Genomic DNA, 17738 nt, shown 5'->3' with positions numbered 1-17738 from the left:
TGGGCCAGCAGCCATCTTGGAATACCAAAATCTTTACAAAAATGTTTGAATGTTGTTCGTCATCCATTAAAACACCTATGGATCAATTTTCATCGAGATCGGAGTCCGAAACCTGAAAACAGAAAGTGGGCCAGTGGCCATTTTGGAATACCAAATTTTTTATATAAAATATGATTGACCTTCCCTAATGATGTTTTACACCAAATATGGAAGAATGTCACTCAAGGGTAAAGGAGGAGTAGTTTCGTGGAAATATCTCTACTGGTTTTAGAGTTATGCTCCGGAAACCATTCGTACGGAAGGACAGACGGACGGATGGATGGAACCCATTTGTATATCCCCTGCCAACTTCGTTGGGCGGGGGATAATTATTACACAACTATTTACCTGTATCCCCAACTGTGTCTGTATGTTAATATGTCTATGCATTGGGTATATACATAATTAAGTAATGATACGATCCAGAAGTGTAAAATATAAATATACTGGATTAAAATATCAAAGTGCCAAGGCCACTCACAGATGCTGTGATTGAAGGATCCAAACCAAATAATAAAGAAATTGGTTTTTCATTTAAATATTGAATTTAATATACCTTAAAGTGTGCAGTGTTGAATTTCTGAGTTTAACAAAATATATTTACGGTATACCGTATTTATTTTATGATATTTAAAGTTTGTCAAGAACAATAAGTTGAATAACTCATTTTCCTGAAATAATTGTAATAAATTTTATATCTAAATTATTTCTGAAATAACAATTTTGACACCAATGAAACCGTTCAGAATCTGAGTATCATTTTTTATAATTCTTTTTTAATTACTAAATTATCAGTTTCATCAATGTCTCTTCAAAGAAAAAAATGATAAGTAAACATATCCGTATCTTATCATCCACTTATAATTAACATTGAAGAATATTTTCGGAAAAATATAACATTAGAAATATTACCATTTCCTTACATGTTTTGGTTTCCTTTTTAGAAAACTTACATGAGTTGCTTTGACGACTTTGACTAATAAATCATGGCCAGATACTTTTGCCGAATAAAAGGTACATTATTTGGTTACTTATAACACTCCTTTTGAATTCATAAGAACGCTAATTACATCAAGAAAACTACATGCAATACATTAGCAATACTTAAGCAAGTCTTCATAAGGCTACCGTACATTACACGGCAATATAAGTATCTTTGTCACTTTAAAATGCTCGTACATATAGATCTATATCATCATTTTATTTTGTAAGTTTACGTTGATAAATTTTGTACCTTTCCCCTTTCAATATAACGCAGTTGTCGATAATCAAAAGACACAACTCCCAGTGACAGATCAAGAGAGGAAACGCATACTCAAAACTATTAACTTTTACTGCGCAATAATACCATCGGATATAGTTCGTCAATGCAACCGACACAAAAAACTTTATAAGCGTTACAAGAACTTTCTTTTGTAGTAACATTTGATTACAATTATCGATCAGTAGCATGCATTACGTAAAATTTAAATAAACATACACAATCCAAAATCCACCGAAAGTCTGCCGCGGAGAAAGACAGCGAAGAAGGCGTTGTTCGTGATTTTCGGGAGACTACTATCTCGGAGTAATACCAATATCATAGAGTCCCAACTGAACACTTAAAACACTCCATCCATGGTGTAAATGTATGTACAAATTCAATGTCTGTGGTTTTGAATATTGGGGTTTTATTTTTCATACCATCAAGTATTATGTGAAATGAACAGAACAACTTTTCATTCTTATCGCGGAGTGGTTTCATTGTTTTGATGTGCACAGGCTCGCCGAGCGTACCTAAGAATGCTGTTTCACAGCATCAAAAAACCAGTAATTTAATATTCTGTGTGTAAAAGCACTAAAACATATTGACAATTAAAATGTTTCTGACAGCATGAAATATGACACATTATCTGCAACTTTAGCGTGTTTTCAATGTAGATATAATGTCGATAGGTATTCCATCCGAAATGATATCAACAAACTAACAAAATCAATAAATGAAATATGTGAATTAAACTTTATTTCAAAGCTTATGATTGAATATTATTTGCCTACAATATCAATGTAGAACTATATGCTTGAAAGAAATAAAGTATTTCTCTGGTTTAAATATCGCAAAACAGGGACGTAGATGACTTATAAATCATGTATATGGAAATTAGACTCATCTAAATTAATTTTAAGTGAGGAGATCATTCTGCAGATTAATGTAGGCCTAACACATATATACTGTACGTAACGTAACCACACAGGGCCCACCGTCCCTCGCTAACGTAGGGTAAATTTTGCCAAATTTCAACCATTTTACAAGCCATGGAGAAATTTTACTTCTAATAGCACCTTTCAATGTTAATGAAAATCTTAATTCGTCTGGTTCTGCTATTGTAAACTACGTAAAATCACCTCATGCTCCGTATTTTGACAGCGTGCAATGTATACAAATCACTCCACGCCCCTACTCGCATGACTTATGTGGCTTAGCTTGAACGAATCGCGTATTCTTGGCTTCAATCAACACATCTCATCGGTAGAATGGAAATCATTCTACAGTCGAGACTGTCTGAGCGACCCCCTGTATGTAGCAACTCCCTGTCTTATGTGACCTTACTAGAGCCCCCCCCCCCCCAAACGTATTTTGCTATATAATGGGTCTGTTTTCACCGACTTCCTGTCTTACGTGACAAGCTCCATGTTTTTACAACTCACACATCATTAAAAGTCTGTCTTGAACGACTTTTCATTCGCCTGGGGCCATAATTATGACCGAGAAAGAGGTGTGAACATCGAACTAAACATTGACTGTTGACTACGATAAGAGTACATTACTGTGTAACCACAGGTAATGAAAGATCGTTTTTCCCCACAAAATTTGGCCTTAAACTATTAAAGTGTACACGGAACGGAAAATAATTTTTAGATATGTTATTCTGTTTGATCTCCTGACAAGAATGTTGAAAACCGCATCAAAATCGGCCGCTTCAGTACCGAGATACAGCCCTCCGAAGTGCTCGATTTTTACCTGTATATCGACTGCTAATCAGGGAATCGGCCGCTCACGCTGATTTGGGGAATAACCGGATGTGACATCACGAGGACAACGGCAGTGAGGTGTTTGGTAGTGGGGTTATAGCACAAAGGGGGACATATATGTATTCCTGAAATGGGGTTACGAGAATTTTACAAATATATATACAGTTATGTTGACGATTTAATTATATATATAATAGGAAATATTACTACTGAAATTAGGCTAAATACATATGTAGATTAGCGGAAACATGTATACGTTATTTATGTTTCTGGTACATTTAACTAGAGATCTTATCTCTGTTTTAAAACTTTCTAAATTATCAAACCTCGGGAATATTCCATTTTCATAATGTGATCTAAAAAGAGACAAATTAGAAAAATGATGGTTATATAATTATTCATTTGAATATGTTTCTGTATAAATAAAAATTCTCTCTAGGCCTATGGATTTCAACAGAAATATATATGTATAGATGTTTCTTATTTCAAGAACCAACATAACGAAAAGAAAATGTTTTAAATGTATTTCATAGTTCAATACAGTAGATATCATAGACATAAAATGATTAGGAGGGGAGTAAAAAATGGATATCCAAAATCTAGCAACTATCAGAAATATCAAAATTCTGACATTAAGCATTATATTTGCATTGTTCTTTCTCGACAAATAATTTTGTAATTTTTGTTATAAAAATACATTTACGTATAAATATGTGTAACCAGAACATATAAACAAGACAAATGTATAATGAGTCTTTCTGAAATATATACTGCATGTACATCTAGTAATTGATACACTTGTTATATGTTATGTTAGAACGGTATATTTTACTGTAAACCAGGGATTTTTAAGCGTAAACAAATATTACATTATACAACAATTACATGATGGTCCATCGCTAACTAACCCGTGATCTTACTTTTGACACCTGACGCGAGCTAATCAACAAAGTGTGACAGGTCAATAAACACCTTTCTTACGTAATCTGGTTAGCCCCCTCATTAGTCTCGGTTGACCACGCGGTTTAGTTACTGCAGTATACAGGTATAGAGATTAACGCAGCACGACATTGGCTATTCGGAATGACAGTTCTGTTTTTGTTTTGTACTTGATATCTGCTACTTGGATTAGACTTGTCACATAGACATCTTCAGTCTCATTGTTTTCGTCTGACCCGTAAATGATTTATTTTTCAATTAAAGACTCTAATGAAGGAACTTGAGCGAAATATCAACAAGTCGTCGAGTGTACTGTATTATATGTAAGCTGAATGTATTTCGTCAAAAAACAAATACATATGTAGATCGATTTCAGATATAACGCAATTAGTAGATGCATTTACATATATACAAAAAATTCTGTTTGGAATCATAACTTAATCGTATGGGAAGGTTTTATAAAACAAGAGGCCCTGAGGGCCTGTATCGCTCACCTGGTTTGTAATGCCAAGTAATGTTCTGAATACAGGTTCATTGTTTCTTTTCTGAAAGAATTTCAATATTAACCTCTAAATCCCCTATTGGGCCCCACCCCTCCCGCCCCCAGGGGGTCAGAGCCAAAATCTATACAAGTTCTGTTCCCCTTCCCCCAAGGATGTTTATGGCCAAATTTGGTCACAATCCAAGCAAAACTCTGGGACAAGAAGTGATTTATAGGATTTACCTCTATTACCCCTATTGGGCCCCACCCGTCCTGCCCTCGGGGGGCCAGAGTCAAAATTTATACAAGTTCTGTTCCCCTTCCCCAAAGGATGCTTGTGGCCAAATTTGGTTACATTCCATTCAGAACTCTATGACTAGTAGCGATTTAAAGGATTTACCTCTATTTCCCCTATTCGGCCCTGCCTCTCCTGCCCCCGGGGGACTAGAGTCAAAATTTACACAAGTTCTGTTCCCCTTCCCCCAAGGATCTTTGTGGCCGAATTTGGTTACAATTCATGTAGAACTCTATTACAAGTAGCGATATAAAGGATTCACCTCTATTTCCCCTATTGGGCCCAGCCCCTCCTGCCCCCGGGGGACCAGAGCCAAAATTTAAACAAATTCTAATCCCCTCCCCCAAAGGATGTTTGTGGCCGAATTTGGTTACATTCCATTCACAACTCTACGACAAGTAGCGATTTAAAGGATTTACCTCTATTACCCCTATTGGGCCCCGCCCCTCCTGCCCCCGGGGGGTCAGAGCCAAAATTTATACAAGTTCTGTTCCCCTTCCCCCAAAGATGTTTGTGGCCAAATTTAGTTACATTCCATTCAGAACTCTACGACAAGTAGCGATTTAAAGGATTTACCTCTATTTCACCTATTGGGCCCCGCCCCTCCTGACCCGGGGGATCAGAGCCAAAATTTATACAAGTTCTGTTCCCCTTACCCCAAGGATGTTTGTGGCCAAATTTAGTTACATTCCATTCAGAATTCTATGACTAGTAGCGATTTAAAGGATTTACCTCTATTTCCCCTATTGGGCCCCGCCCCTCCTGCCCCCGGGGGACCAGAGCCAAAATTTATACAAGTTCTGTTCCCCTTACCCCAAGGATGTTTGTGGCCAAATTTGGTTACATTCCATTCAGAACTCTACGACAAGGAGTGATTTAAAGGATTTACCTCTATTACCCCTATTGGGCCCCGCCCCTCCTGACCCGGGGGATCAGAGCCAAAATTTATACAAGTTCTGTTCCCCTTCCCCCAAGGATGTTTGTGGCCAAATTTAGTTACATTCCATTCAGAACTCTACGACAAGTAGCGATTTAAAGGATTTACCTCTATTTCCCCTATTGGGCCCCGCCCCTCCTGACCCGGGGGATCAGAGCCAAAATTTATACAAGTTCTGTTCCCCTTCCCCCAAGGATGTTTGTGGCCAAATTTAGTTACATTCCATTCAGAACTCTATGACTAGTAGCGATTTAAAGGATTTACCTCTATTTCCCCTATTGGGCCCCGCCCCTCCTGCCCCCGGGGGACCAGAGCCAAAATTTATACAAGTTCTGTTCCCCTTACCCCAAGGATGTTTGTGGCCAAATTTGGTTACATTCCATTCAGAACTCTACGACAAGGAGTGATTTAAAGGATTTACCTCTATTACCCCTATTGGGCCCCGCCCCTCCTGACCCGGGGGATCAGAGCCAAAATTTATACAAGTTCTGTTCCCCTTCCCCCAAGGATGTTTGTGGCCAAATTTAGTTACATTCCATTCAGAACTCTACGACAAGTAGCGATTTAAAGGATTTACCTCTATTTCCCCTATTGGGCCCCGCCCCTCCTGACCCGGGGGATCAGAGCCAAAATTTATACAAGTTCTGTTCCCCTTCCCCCAAGGATGTTTGTGGCCAAATTTAGTTACATTCAATTCAGAACTCTATGACTAGTAGCGATTTAAAGGATTTACCTCTATTTCCCCTATTGGGCCCCGCCCCTCCTGCCCCCGGGGGACCAGAGCCAAAATTTATACAAGTTCTGTTCCCCTTACCCCAAGGATGTTTGTGGCCAATTTTGGTTACATTCCATTCAGAACTCTATGACTAGTAGTGATTTAAAGGATTTACCTCTATTACCCCTATTGGGCCCCGCCCCTCCTGCCCCCAGGGGACCAGAGTCAAAATTTATACAAGTTCTGTGCCCCTTCCCCAAAGGATGTTTGTGGCCAAATTTGGTTACAATTCATGTAGAACTCTATGACTAGTAGCGATTTAAAGGATTTACCTCTATTTCCCCTATTGGGCCCCGCCCCTCCTGCCCCCGGGGGACCAGAGCCAAAATTTATACAAGTTCTGTGCCCCTTCCCCAAAGGATGTTTGTGGCCAAATTTGGTTACATTCAATTCAGAGCTCTATGACAAGTAGCGATTTAAAGGATTTACCTCTATTACCCCTATTGGGCCCCGCCCCTCCTGCCCCTGGGGGACCAGAGCCAAAATTTATACAAGTTCTGTTTCCCCTCCCCCAAGGATGTTTGTGGTCAAATTTGGTTACAATCCATGCAGAACTCTAGGACAAGTAGCGATTTATAGGATTTACCTCTATTTCCCCCTATGGGGCCCCGCCCCTCCTGCCCCTGGGGGACCAGAGCCAAAATTTATACAAGTTCTGTTCCCCCTCCCCCAAGGATGTTTGTGGCCAAATTTGGTTACAATCCATGCAGAACTCTATGACTAGTAGCGATTTAAAGGAAATGTTGACGGAAGGACGGACGGACGGACGACGGACGGACGGGCGGACGGACGACGGACGCCGCGCCATGACATAAGCTCACCGGCCCTTCGGGCCAGGTGAGCTAAAAAAAAGTCAGAAATTTGCTAAGCGGGTTTGACCAGTAGACATTCAAAGACCCGAGTCGGGCTTTGGATAACATAATCAAGAATCCTTGATATAATATTCACATATATGTGGTTCCAACCACCGCAGATATACAACGTACGTAAATTATTATGAACATTTTATTATGTATAATTGTGCAGTAATTGCGTAGAGATGTTCATTTATCTAAGACAGGTACATCAATATACATGTATGCATGGTATAAATCCCTGTTTTCAAGCGTTTTTCAAACTCATATCTGTGATTAAGGATAATATTAAATAGGTATCGGACATGTACACAGGTACTTGTGTCTGTAAAAATCGATATTTACAAACAGATAGTTTATATTAGATGGCAGACACCAAAAATCGCCTCTCTATCTGATGCGAGTAGAATAGGTCCCGTTGTCCTCGTGACGTCACAGGTCAGGGGTCCCGAATCGGGGTCAGTGGCTTGGGGCTTCAGGTATGTTCTAGAGAAAAGTCGCATTATCTCTAATACTGTAATCGCTATGAAACTCGTACTTTCTCCATTCTAAATTTTATCCAAAGACGCATTTCTCAAGCTTTATATACCAAACCATTCCGTGTACACTTTAAATAGGCTAGATATCATTCAAATATTTCTCCATACTAAACAATGGTAAACATAGACAATTAATAACAAAACACGTTAAAGAAATCGGCATGTTTTATTTTGCCTACCGTATCATCCTACAGCTTGGCGTGGGTGACTCTCTTCTTGTTTTGTACATGGCATTTACGACCAAACATAATTTCGTTCTTTGATATGAGTAAACAATCATTATAACTGCCATCCCAAAGTCAGAAACCCTATATTTTCTTCAAAAATTTCTCATAACACAAAAAATTCTTGTAAAAACAAATGCACACGACTTGGGCTTCTGTAATGGCCGCCATTTGGTAGCAGTGTACAGTAGATTTGTAAAATTCAGCAAAATAAAGCCCAGGTTTTAAAATGTTACCTCTACTGTACAGTAGTAATGTTTTTATTAATTTACACAACATCTGCAATTGTTTTGCAATGGCTGTTTTCTGACAAGTCTGATTTTTGTAATTTTTTTTAAGCCTGAAAACCATGACACACAAATATTTTTTTTTAATTGCAAATAAAAAAAAAAAAAAAATGAGATTTTTAACCCAAAATCACACCCCCTCCAGATAGAATTTTTTTCTTGAACAAAGTTTAAAACTAAACATCAATGTATGTCTGCTTGTAATTTATTACTAGACCTAAATGTTTTTTAATTAAAAAAAATACGATAATTTTTCAATCAAAAAATTTTTTATTTAGAATGAAGAATTAAATTTACAAAAAATACATCAGGTAATTTGATATAAGTTTATAATGAAAGAATAAACAGTTACAGACAATTGAATACATATTTTTGTACAGTGATGTTGCGGATGAACTTGGACTGTCTTAAGTGACTCCCTGTCTTATGTGACCTTTTTGTAATGGTCCCTTGGAAAGTCACATAAGACAGTCTCGACTGAACATGCAAAAATTGTTGGTTTTTAATTTTTCTCTCAATATCTGTGTCTATTATCGCATCGAAAAAAAGTAAACAACTACCGTCGGCCATTCTCTCACTTCGTGCTCCCCCCCCCCCCCCCCCCCATGCCACCTCAGCGCCCCCTAAGTCAGAGGTACGCACCTCCTGCGCACCCCGATTCCGTTAACCTTCTCCACGGTGATGTCAGGATCAAGCAAGTTTCAGCTCAATCTCACTGGTGGCCTTGACAAGTTTAAAAAGTGAAAAGTTCATGCATGGCATGCGGTGCTCAGCAGACAATGATGGACAAAGCTCAGGTCAGATGACCTCAATATACAAATTGCTGAATTTCTGACTTACCGACATCTCTTATTTTATTCTGAGGTCGTTCTCCTGTGTCTACAAAGTGCTGGCAATAGTCATTGTGTGGGTTAGCGCTCTGGGTACCCTTCAAACCAAATAATGGAAATTCCTTCAAACAATTCCTTGATCTTAGGTAGTTATCAATATTATGGCTCATGATTTAGTCAAAATATCAAATCAATGCAAGCCTTATATTAATAGTGATTATAAGTGTTTGATATATAGTCAGCAAAAGTATTATTGTTCATGCTTTTATCAGATTAACTTTTTCAAATTGAATGAAATGATAGTAATACCTTTAGGAATGTACTGGAGTCAGTATAAAACTCGTCTTCCTCATCAGGCTCAACATCAATCTGAAAAATATTGATGGTTTTAAAGTTTGTTTGTTTGATAAATGTTTTATTAACAGCCAGGGTCATGTAAGGACGGCCTCCCATGTAAGGACGGCCTCACATGTAAGGACGGTTTCCCATGTAAGGACGGTCTCCCATGTAAGGATGGTCTCCCATGTAAGGACGGCCTCCCATGTAAGGACGGCCTCCCATGTCAGGACGGTCTCCCATGTAAGAATGGTCTCCCATGTAAGGATGGTCTCCCATGTAAGGAAGGTCTCCCATGTAAGGACAGTCTCCAATGTATGTGGTGTGTGGTGTGTCATGTAAGGACGGCCTCCCATGTAAGGATGGTCTCCCATGTAAGGACAGCCTCCCATATAAGGACGGTCTCCCATGTAAGGACCGTCTTCCATGTAAGGACGGCCTCCCATGTAAGGACAGTCTCCAATGTATGTGGTGTGTGATGTAAGGACGGCCTCCCATGTAAGGACGGTCTCCCATGTAAGGACAGCCTCCCATGTAAGGACAGGCTCCCATGTAATGAAAAACTCCCATGTAAGGACGGTCTCCCAATTACGGACAGTCTCTCATGTAAGGATGGTCTCCCATGTAAGGACGGCCTCCCATGTAAGGACGGTCTCTCAATTAAGGACGGTCTCCCATGTAAGGACTGTCTCCCATGTAAGGACGGCCTCCCATGTAAGGACGGTCTCCCATGTATGTGGTGTGTCATGTAAGGACGGTCTCCCATGTAAGGATGGTCTCCCATGTATGTGGTGTGTGGTGTGTCATGTAAGGACGATCTCCCATGTATGTGGTGTGTCATGTAAGGACGGCCTCCCATGTAAAGATGTTCTCCCATGTATGTGGTGTGTGGTGTGTCATGTAAGGACGGTCTCCCATGTATGTGGTGTGTGGTGTGTCATGTAAGGACGGCCTCCAATGTAAGGACGGTCTCCCATGTAAGGATGACCTCCCATGTAAGGACTGCCTCCCATATATGTGGTGTGTGGTGTGTCATGTAAGGACGGCCTCCAATGTAAGGACGGCCTCCAATGTAAGGACGGCCTCCAATGTAAGGACGGTTTCCCATGTAAGGACGGCCTCCAATGTAAGGACGGCCTCCCATGTCTGTCTACTGATTACCTCCCTTATATATGTCTGTCTGCTGATTACCTCCCTTATATTTGTCTGTCTACTGATTACCTCCCTTAGATTTGTCTGTCTTCTGATTACCTCCCTTAGATTTGTCTGTCTACTGATTACCTCCCTTAGATTTGTCTGTCTACTAATTACTTACCTCAGATTTGTCTGTCTTCTGAGTACCTCCCTTAGATTTGTCTGTCTTCTGATTACCTCCCTTAGATTTGTCTCTCTGCTGATTACCTCCCTCAGATTTGTCTGTCTACTGATTACAACCCTCAGATTTGTCTGTCTACTTATTACCTTCCTCAAATTTGTCTGTCTTCTGATTACCTCCCTTAAATTTGTCTGTCTTCTGATTACCTCCCTTAAATTTGTCTGTCTTCTGATTACCTCCCTTAGATTTGTCTGTCTGCTGATTACCTACCTTAGATTTGTCTGTCTTCTGATTACCTCCCTTAGATTTGTCTGTCTGCTGCTTACCTCCCTTAGATTTGTCTGTCTTCTGATTATCTCCCTTAGATTTGTCTGTCTGCTGATTACCTCCCTTAGATTTGTCTGTCTTCTGATTACCTTCCTTAGATTTGTCTGTCTACTGATTACCTCCCTCAGATTTGTCTCTCTGCTGATTACCTCCCTCAGATTTGTCTCTCTGCTGATTACCTCCCTCAGATTTGTCTGTCTACTGATAACCTCCCTCAGATTTGTCTGTCTACTGATAACCTCCCTCAGATTTGTCTGTCTACTGATTACCTACCTCAGATTTGTCTGTTTTCTGATTACCTCACTTAGATTTGTCTGTCTACCGGTTACCTCCCTCAGATTTGTCTGTCTGCTGATTACCTCCCTTAGATTTGTCTGTCTGCTGATTACCTCCCTCAGATTTGTCTGTCTACTGATTACCTACCTCAGATTTGTCTGTCTACTGCTTACCTACTTCAGATTTGTCTGTCTACTGATTACCTACCTCAGATTTGTCTGTCTACTGATTACCTCCCTCAGATTAGTCTGTCTACTGATTACAGCCCTCAGATTTGTCTGTCTACTTATTACCTTCCTCAGATTTGTCTGTCTTCTGATTACCTCCCTTAGATTTGTCTGTCTTCTAATTACCTCCCTTAAATTTGTCTGTCTTCTGATGACCTCCCTTAGATTTGTCTGTCTGCTGATTACCTCCCTTAGATTTGTCTGTCTTCTGATTACCTCCCTTAGATTTGTCTGTCTGCTGATTACCTATCTTAGATTTGTCTGTCTTCTGATTACCTCCTTTAGATTTGTCTGTCTACTGATTACCTCCCTCAGATTTGTCTCTCTGCTGATTACCTCCCTCAGATTTGTCTGTCTACTGATTACCTCCCTCAGATTTGTCTGTCTACTGATTACCTACCTCAGATTTGTCTGTCTTCTGATTACCTCACTTAGATTTGTCTGTCTACCGATTACCTCCCTCAGATTTGTCTGTCTGCTGATTACCTCCCTTAGATTTGTCTGTCTGCTGATTACCTCCCTCAGATTTGTCTGTCTACTGATTACCTCCCTCAGATTTGTCTGTCTACTGATTACAACCCTCAGATTTGTCTGTCTACTTGTTACCTTCCTCAGATTTGTCTGTCTTCTGATTACCTCCCTAAGATTTGTCTGTCTTCTAATTACCTCCCTTAAATTTGTCTGTCTTCTGATTACCTCCCTTAGATTTGTCTGTCTGCTGATTACCTACCTAAGATTTGTCTGTCTTCTGATTACCTCCCTTAGATTTGTCTGTCTGCTGATTACCTCCCTTAGATTTGTCTGTCTTCTGAATACCTCCCTTAGATTTATCTGTCTGCTGATTACCTACCTTAGATTTGTCTGTCTTCTGATTACCTCCCATAGATTTGTCTGTCTACTGATTACCTCCCTTAGATTTGTCTCTCTGCTGATTACCTCCCTCAGATTTGTCTCTCTGCTGATTACCTCCCTCAGATTTGTCTGTCTACTGATTACCTCCCTCAGATTTGTCTGTCTACTGATTACCTACCTCAGATTTGTCTGTCTTCTGATAACCTCACTTAGATTTGTCTGTCTACCGATTACCTCCCTCAGATTTGTCTGTCTGCTGATTACCTCCCTTAGATTTGTCTGTCTGCTGATTACCTCCCTCAGATTTGTCTGTCTGCTGATTACCTCCCTCAGATTTGTCTGTCTACTGATTACCTCCCTCAGATTTGTCTGTCTACTGATTACCTCCCTTAGATGTGTCTGTCTACTGATTACCTCCCTCAAATTTGTCTGTCTACTGATTACCTACCTCAGATTTGTCTGTCTGCTGATTACCTCCCTTATATTTGTCTGTCTACTGATTACCTACCTTATATTTGTCTGTCTACTGATTACCTACCTTAGATTTGTCTGTCTACTGATTACCTCCAACATATTTGTCTGTCTGCTGATTACCTCCCTCAGATTTGTCTGTCTACTGATTACCTACCTTAGATTTGTCTGTCTACTGATTACCTACCTCAGATTTGTCTGTCTGCTGATTACCTCCCTTATATTTTGTCTGTCTACTGATTACCTACCTTAGATTTGTCTGTCTTCTGATTACCTTCCTTAGATTTGTCTGTCTACTGATTACCTCCCTCATATGTGTCTGTCTGCGGATTACCTCCCTCAGATTTGTCTGTCTGCTGATTACCTCCCTCAGATTTGTCTGTCTACTGATTACCTATCTTAGATTTGTCTGTCTTCTGATTACCTCCCTTATATTTGTCTGTCTACTGATTACCTCCCTCATATTTGTCTGTCTGCTGATTACCTCCCTCAGATTTGTCTGTCTACTGATTACCTACCTTAGATTTGTCTGTCTACTGATTACCTATCTTAGATTTGTCTGTCTACTGATTACCTCCCTCAGATTTGTCTGTCTACCCATTACCTATCTTAGATTTGTCTTTCTACTCATTACCTACCTTTGATTTGTCTGTCTGTTGATTACCTCCCTCAGATTTGTCTGTCTACTGATTACCTATCTTAGATTTGTCTGTCTACTGATTACCTCCCTCAGCATTTGTCTGTCTACTGATTACCTCCCTTAGATTTGTCTGTCTACTGATTACCTACCTCAGATTTGTCTGTCTACTGCTTACCTACTTCAGATTTGTCTGTCTGCTGATTACCTCCCCCAGATTTGTCTGTCTGCCTGCTGGTTATATAATTATTCATTTGAATATGTTTCTGTATAAATAAAAAATTCTCTCTAGGCCTATGGATTTCAACAGAAATATATATGTATACGATGTTTTCTTATTTCAAGAACCAACATAACGAAAAGAAAATGTTTTAAATGTATTTCATAGTTCAATACACGTAGATATCATAGACATAAAATGATTAGGAGGGGAGTAAAAGCCAAAAATGGATATCCGAAATCTAGCAACTATCAGAAATATCAAAATTCTGACATTAAGCATTATATTTGCATTGTTCTTTCTCGACAAATAATTTGTAGATAATAGTTTTTGTTATAAAAATACATTTACGTGTAACCAGAACATATAAACAAGACAAATGTATAATGAGTCTTTCTGAAATATATACTGTACATCTAGTAATTGATACACTTGTTATATGTTATGTTAGAACGGTATATTTTTACTGTAAACCAGGGATTTTTAAGCGTAAACAAATATTACATTATACAACAATTACATGATGGTCCATCGCTAACTAACCCGTGATCTTACTTTTGACACCTGACGCGAGCTAATCAACTGAAGTGTGACAGGTCACTAAATTCGTATGACCTTTCTTACGTAATCTGGTTAGCCCCCTCATTAGTCTCGGTTGACCACGCGGTTTAGTTACTGCAGTATACAGGTATAGATTAACGTTGGCTATCGGAATGACAGTTCTGTTTTTGTTTTTGTAATTTGATATCTGCTACTTGGATAAGACTTGTCACATAGACCCCCCACTTCAGTCAATGGATCTGGCTTTATTTTCCCGGAATGGGTCGTCAGTGTACCTGAATGTATTTCGTCAAAAACAAATACTTTCAGATATAACACGGTCAATTAGTAGATGCATTTACATATATACAAATTTTTGTGTGATTTACCTCTATTTCCCCATTGGGCCCCGCCCCTCCTATTGCCCCCGGGACCAGAGCCAAAATTTATACAAGTTCTGTGCCCGCTTCCCCCAAAGGATGTTTGTGGCCAAATTTGGTTACATTCAATTCAGAGCTCTATCAATAGCGCTTTAAAGGATTTACCTCTATTACCCCCTATTGGGCCCCGCCCCTCCTGCCCCTGTCGGGGACCAGAGCCAAAATTTTCATACAAGTTTCTGTTTCCCCTCCCCCAAGGATGTTTGTGGTCAAATTTGGTTACAATCCATGCAGAACCTCTAGGACAAGTAGCGATTTATAGGAATTTACCTCTATTTTCCCCTATGGGGCCCCGCCCCTCCTGCCCCTGGGGGACCAGATAAAAAAAGTCAGAAAATTTGCTAAGCGGGTTTGACCAGTAGACATTCAAAGACCCGAGTCGGGCTTTGGATTGACATAATCAAGAATCCTTGATATAATCATTTGATACACATATATGTGGTTCCAACCACCGCAGATATACAACGTACGTAAATTATTATGAACATTTTATTATGTATAATTGTGCAGTAATTGCGTAGAGATGTTCATTTATCTAAGACAGGTACATCAATATACATGTATGCATGGTATAAATCCCTGTTTTCAAGCGTTTTTCAAACTCATATCTGTGATTAAGGATAATATTAAATAGGTATCGGACATGTACACACAGGTACTTGTGTCTGTAAAAATCGATATTTACAAACAGATAGTTTATATTAGATGGCAGACACCAAAAATCGCCTCTCTATCTGATGCGAGTAGAATAGGTCCCGTTGTCCTCGTGACGTCACAGGTCAGGGGTCCCGAATCGGGGTCAGTGGCTTGGGGCTTCAGGTATGTTCTAGAGAAAAGTCGCATTATCTCTAATACTGTAATCGCTATGAAACTCGTACTTTCTCCATTCTAAATTTTATCCAAAGACGCATTTCTCAAGCTTTATATACCAAACCATTCCGTGTACACTTTAAATAGGCTAGATATCATTCAAATATTTCTCCATACTAAACAATTGGTAAACATAGACAATTAATAACAAAACACGTTAAAGAAATCGGCATGTTTTATTTTGCCTACCGTATCATCCTACAGCTTGGCGTGGGTGACTCTCTTCTTGTTTTGTACATGGCATTTACGACCAAACATAATTTCGTTCTTTGATATGAGTAAACAATCATTATAACTGCCATCCCAAAGTCAGAAACCCTATATTTTCTTCAAAAATTTCTCATAACACAAAAAATTCTTGTAAAAAACAAATGCACACGACTTGGGCTTCTGTAATGGCCGCCATTTGGTAGCAGTGTACAGTAGATTTGTAAAATTCAGCAAAATAAAGCCCAGGTTTTAAAATGTTACCTCTACTGTACAGTAGTAATGTTTTTATTAATTTACACAACATCTGCAATTGTTTTGCAATGGCTGTTTTCTGACAAGTCTGATTTTTGTAATTTTTTTTAAGCCTGAAAACCATGACACACAAATATTTTTTTTTAATTGCAAATAAAAAAAAAAAAAAAATGAGATTTTTAACCCAAAATCACACCCCCTCCAGATAGAATTTTTTTCTTGAACAAAGTTTAAAACTAAACATCAATGTATGTCTGCTTGTAATTTATTACTAGACCTAAATGTTTTTTAATTAAAAAAAATACGATAATTTTTCAATTTTTCAAAAAATCAGGTAATTGATATATTTATAATGAAGAATAAATTTACAGACAATTGAATACATATTTTTGTACAGTGATGTTGCGGATGAACTTGGACTGTCTTAAGTGACTCCCTGTCTTATGTGACCTTTTTGTAATGGTCCCTTGGAAAGTCACATAAGACAGTCTCGACTGAACATGCAAAAATTGTTGGTTTTTAATTTTTCTCTCAATATCTGTGTCTATTATCGCATCGAAAAAAAGTAAACAACTACCGTCGGCCATTCTCTCACTTCGTGCTCCCCCCCCCCCCCCCCCCCCCCCCCAATGCCACCTCAGCGCCCCCTAAGTCAGAGGTACGCACCTCCTGCGCACCCCGATTCCGTTAACCTTCTCCACGGTGATGTCAGGATCAAGCAAGTTTCAGCTCAATCTCACTGGTGGCCTTGACAAGTTTAAAAAGTGAAAAGTTCATGCATGGCATGCGGTGCTCAGCAGACAATGATGGACAAAGCTCAGGTCAGATGACCTCAATATACAAATTGCTGAATTTCTGACTTACCGACATCTCTCTTATTTTATTCTGAGGTCGTTCTCCTGTGTCTACAAAGTGCTGGCAATAGTCATTGTGTGGGTTAGCGCTCTGGGTACCCTTCAAACCAAATAATGGAAATTCCTTCAAACAATTCCTTGATCTTAGGTAGTTATCAATATTATGGCTCATGATTTAGTCAAAATATCAAATCAATGCAAGCCTTATATTAATAGTGATTATAAGTGTTTGATATATAGTCAGCAAAAGTATTATTGTTCATGCTTTTATCAGATTAACTTTTTCAAATTGAATGAAATGATAGTAATACCTTTAGGAATGTACTGGAGTCAGTATAAAACTCGTCTTCCTCATCAGGCTCAACATCAATCTGAAAAATATTGATGGTTTTAAAGTTTGTTTGTTTGATAAATGTTTTATTAACAGCCAGGGTCATGTAAGGACGGCCTCCCATGTAAGGACGGCCTCACATGTAAGGACGGTTTCCCATGTAAGGACGGTCTCCCATGTAAGGATGGTCTCCCATGTAAGGACGGCCTCCCATGTAAGGACGGCCTCCCATGTCAGGACAGTCTCCCATGTAAGAATGGTCTCCCATGTAAGGATGGTCTCCCATGTAAGGAAGGTCTCCCATGTAAGGACAGTCTCCAATGTATGTGGTGTGTGGTGTGTCATGTAAGGACGGCCTCCCATGTAAG

At 39.3% G+C, this 17738-nt stretch overlaps 1 protein-coding gene across 1 annotated transcript in view; it reads right to left on the bottom strand.

Annotated features, from left to right (window-relative positions):
• LOC138324130 (N6-adenosine-methyltransferase non-catalytic subunit-like) overlaps positions 1-17738 on the bottom strand; it is a 64049-nt gene that overhangs the window by 31347 nt on the left and 14964 nt on the right. Inside the window, 2 exon segments of the mRNA XM_069269210.1 lie at positions 9223-9310; positions 17351-17410. Coding sequence (XP_069125311.1) covers positions 9223-9310; positions 17351-17410 — 148 coding nt within the window.

The sequence above is a fragment of the Argopecten irradians genome, chromosome 5, assembly GCF_041381155.1.
Source record: "Argopecten irradians isolate NY chromosome 5, Ai_NY, whole genome shotgun sequence".
Lineage (NCBI taxonomy): Eukaryota > Metazoa > Mollusca > Bivalvia > Pectinida > Pectinidae > Argopecten > Argopecten irradians.
This window is presented reverse-complemented; position numbering and strand designations above follow the sequence as displayed.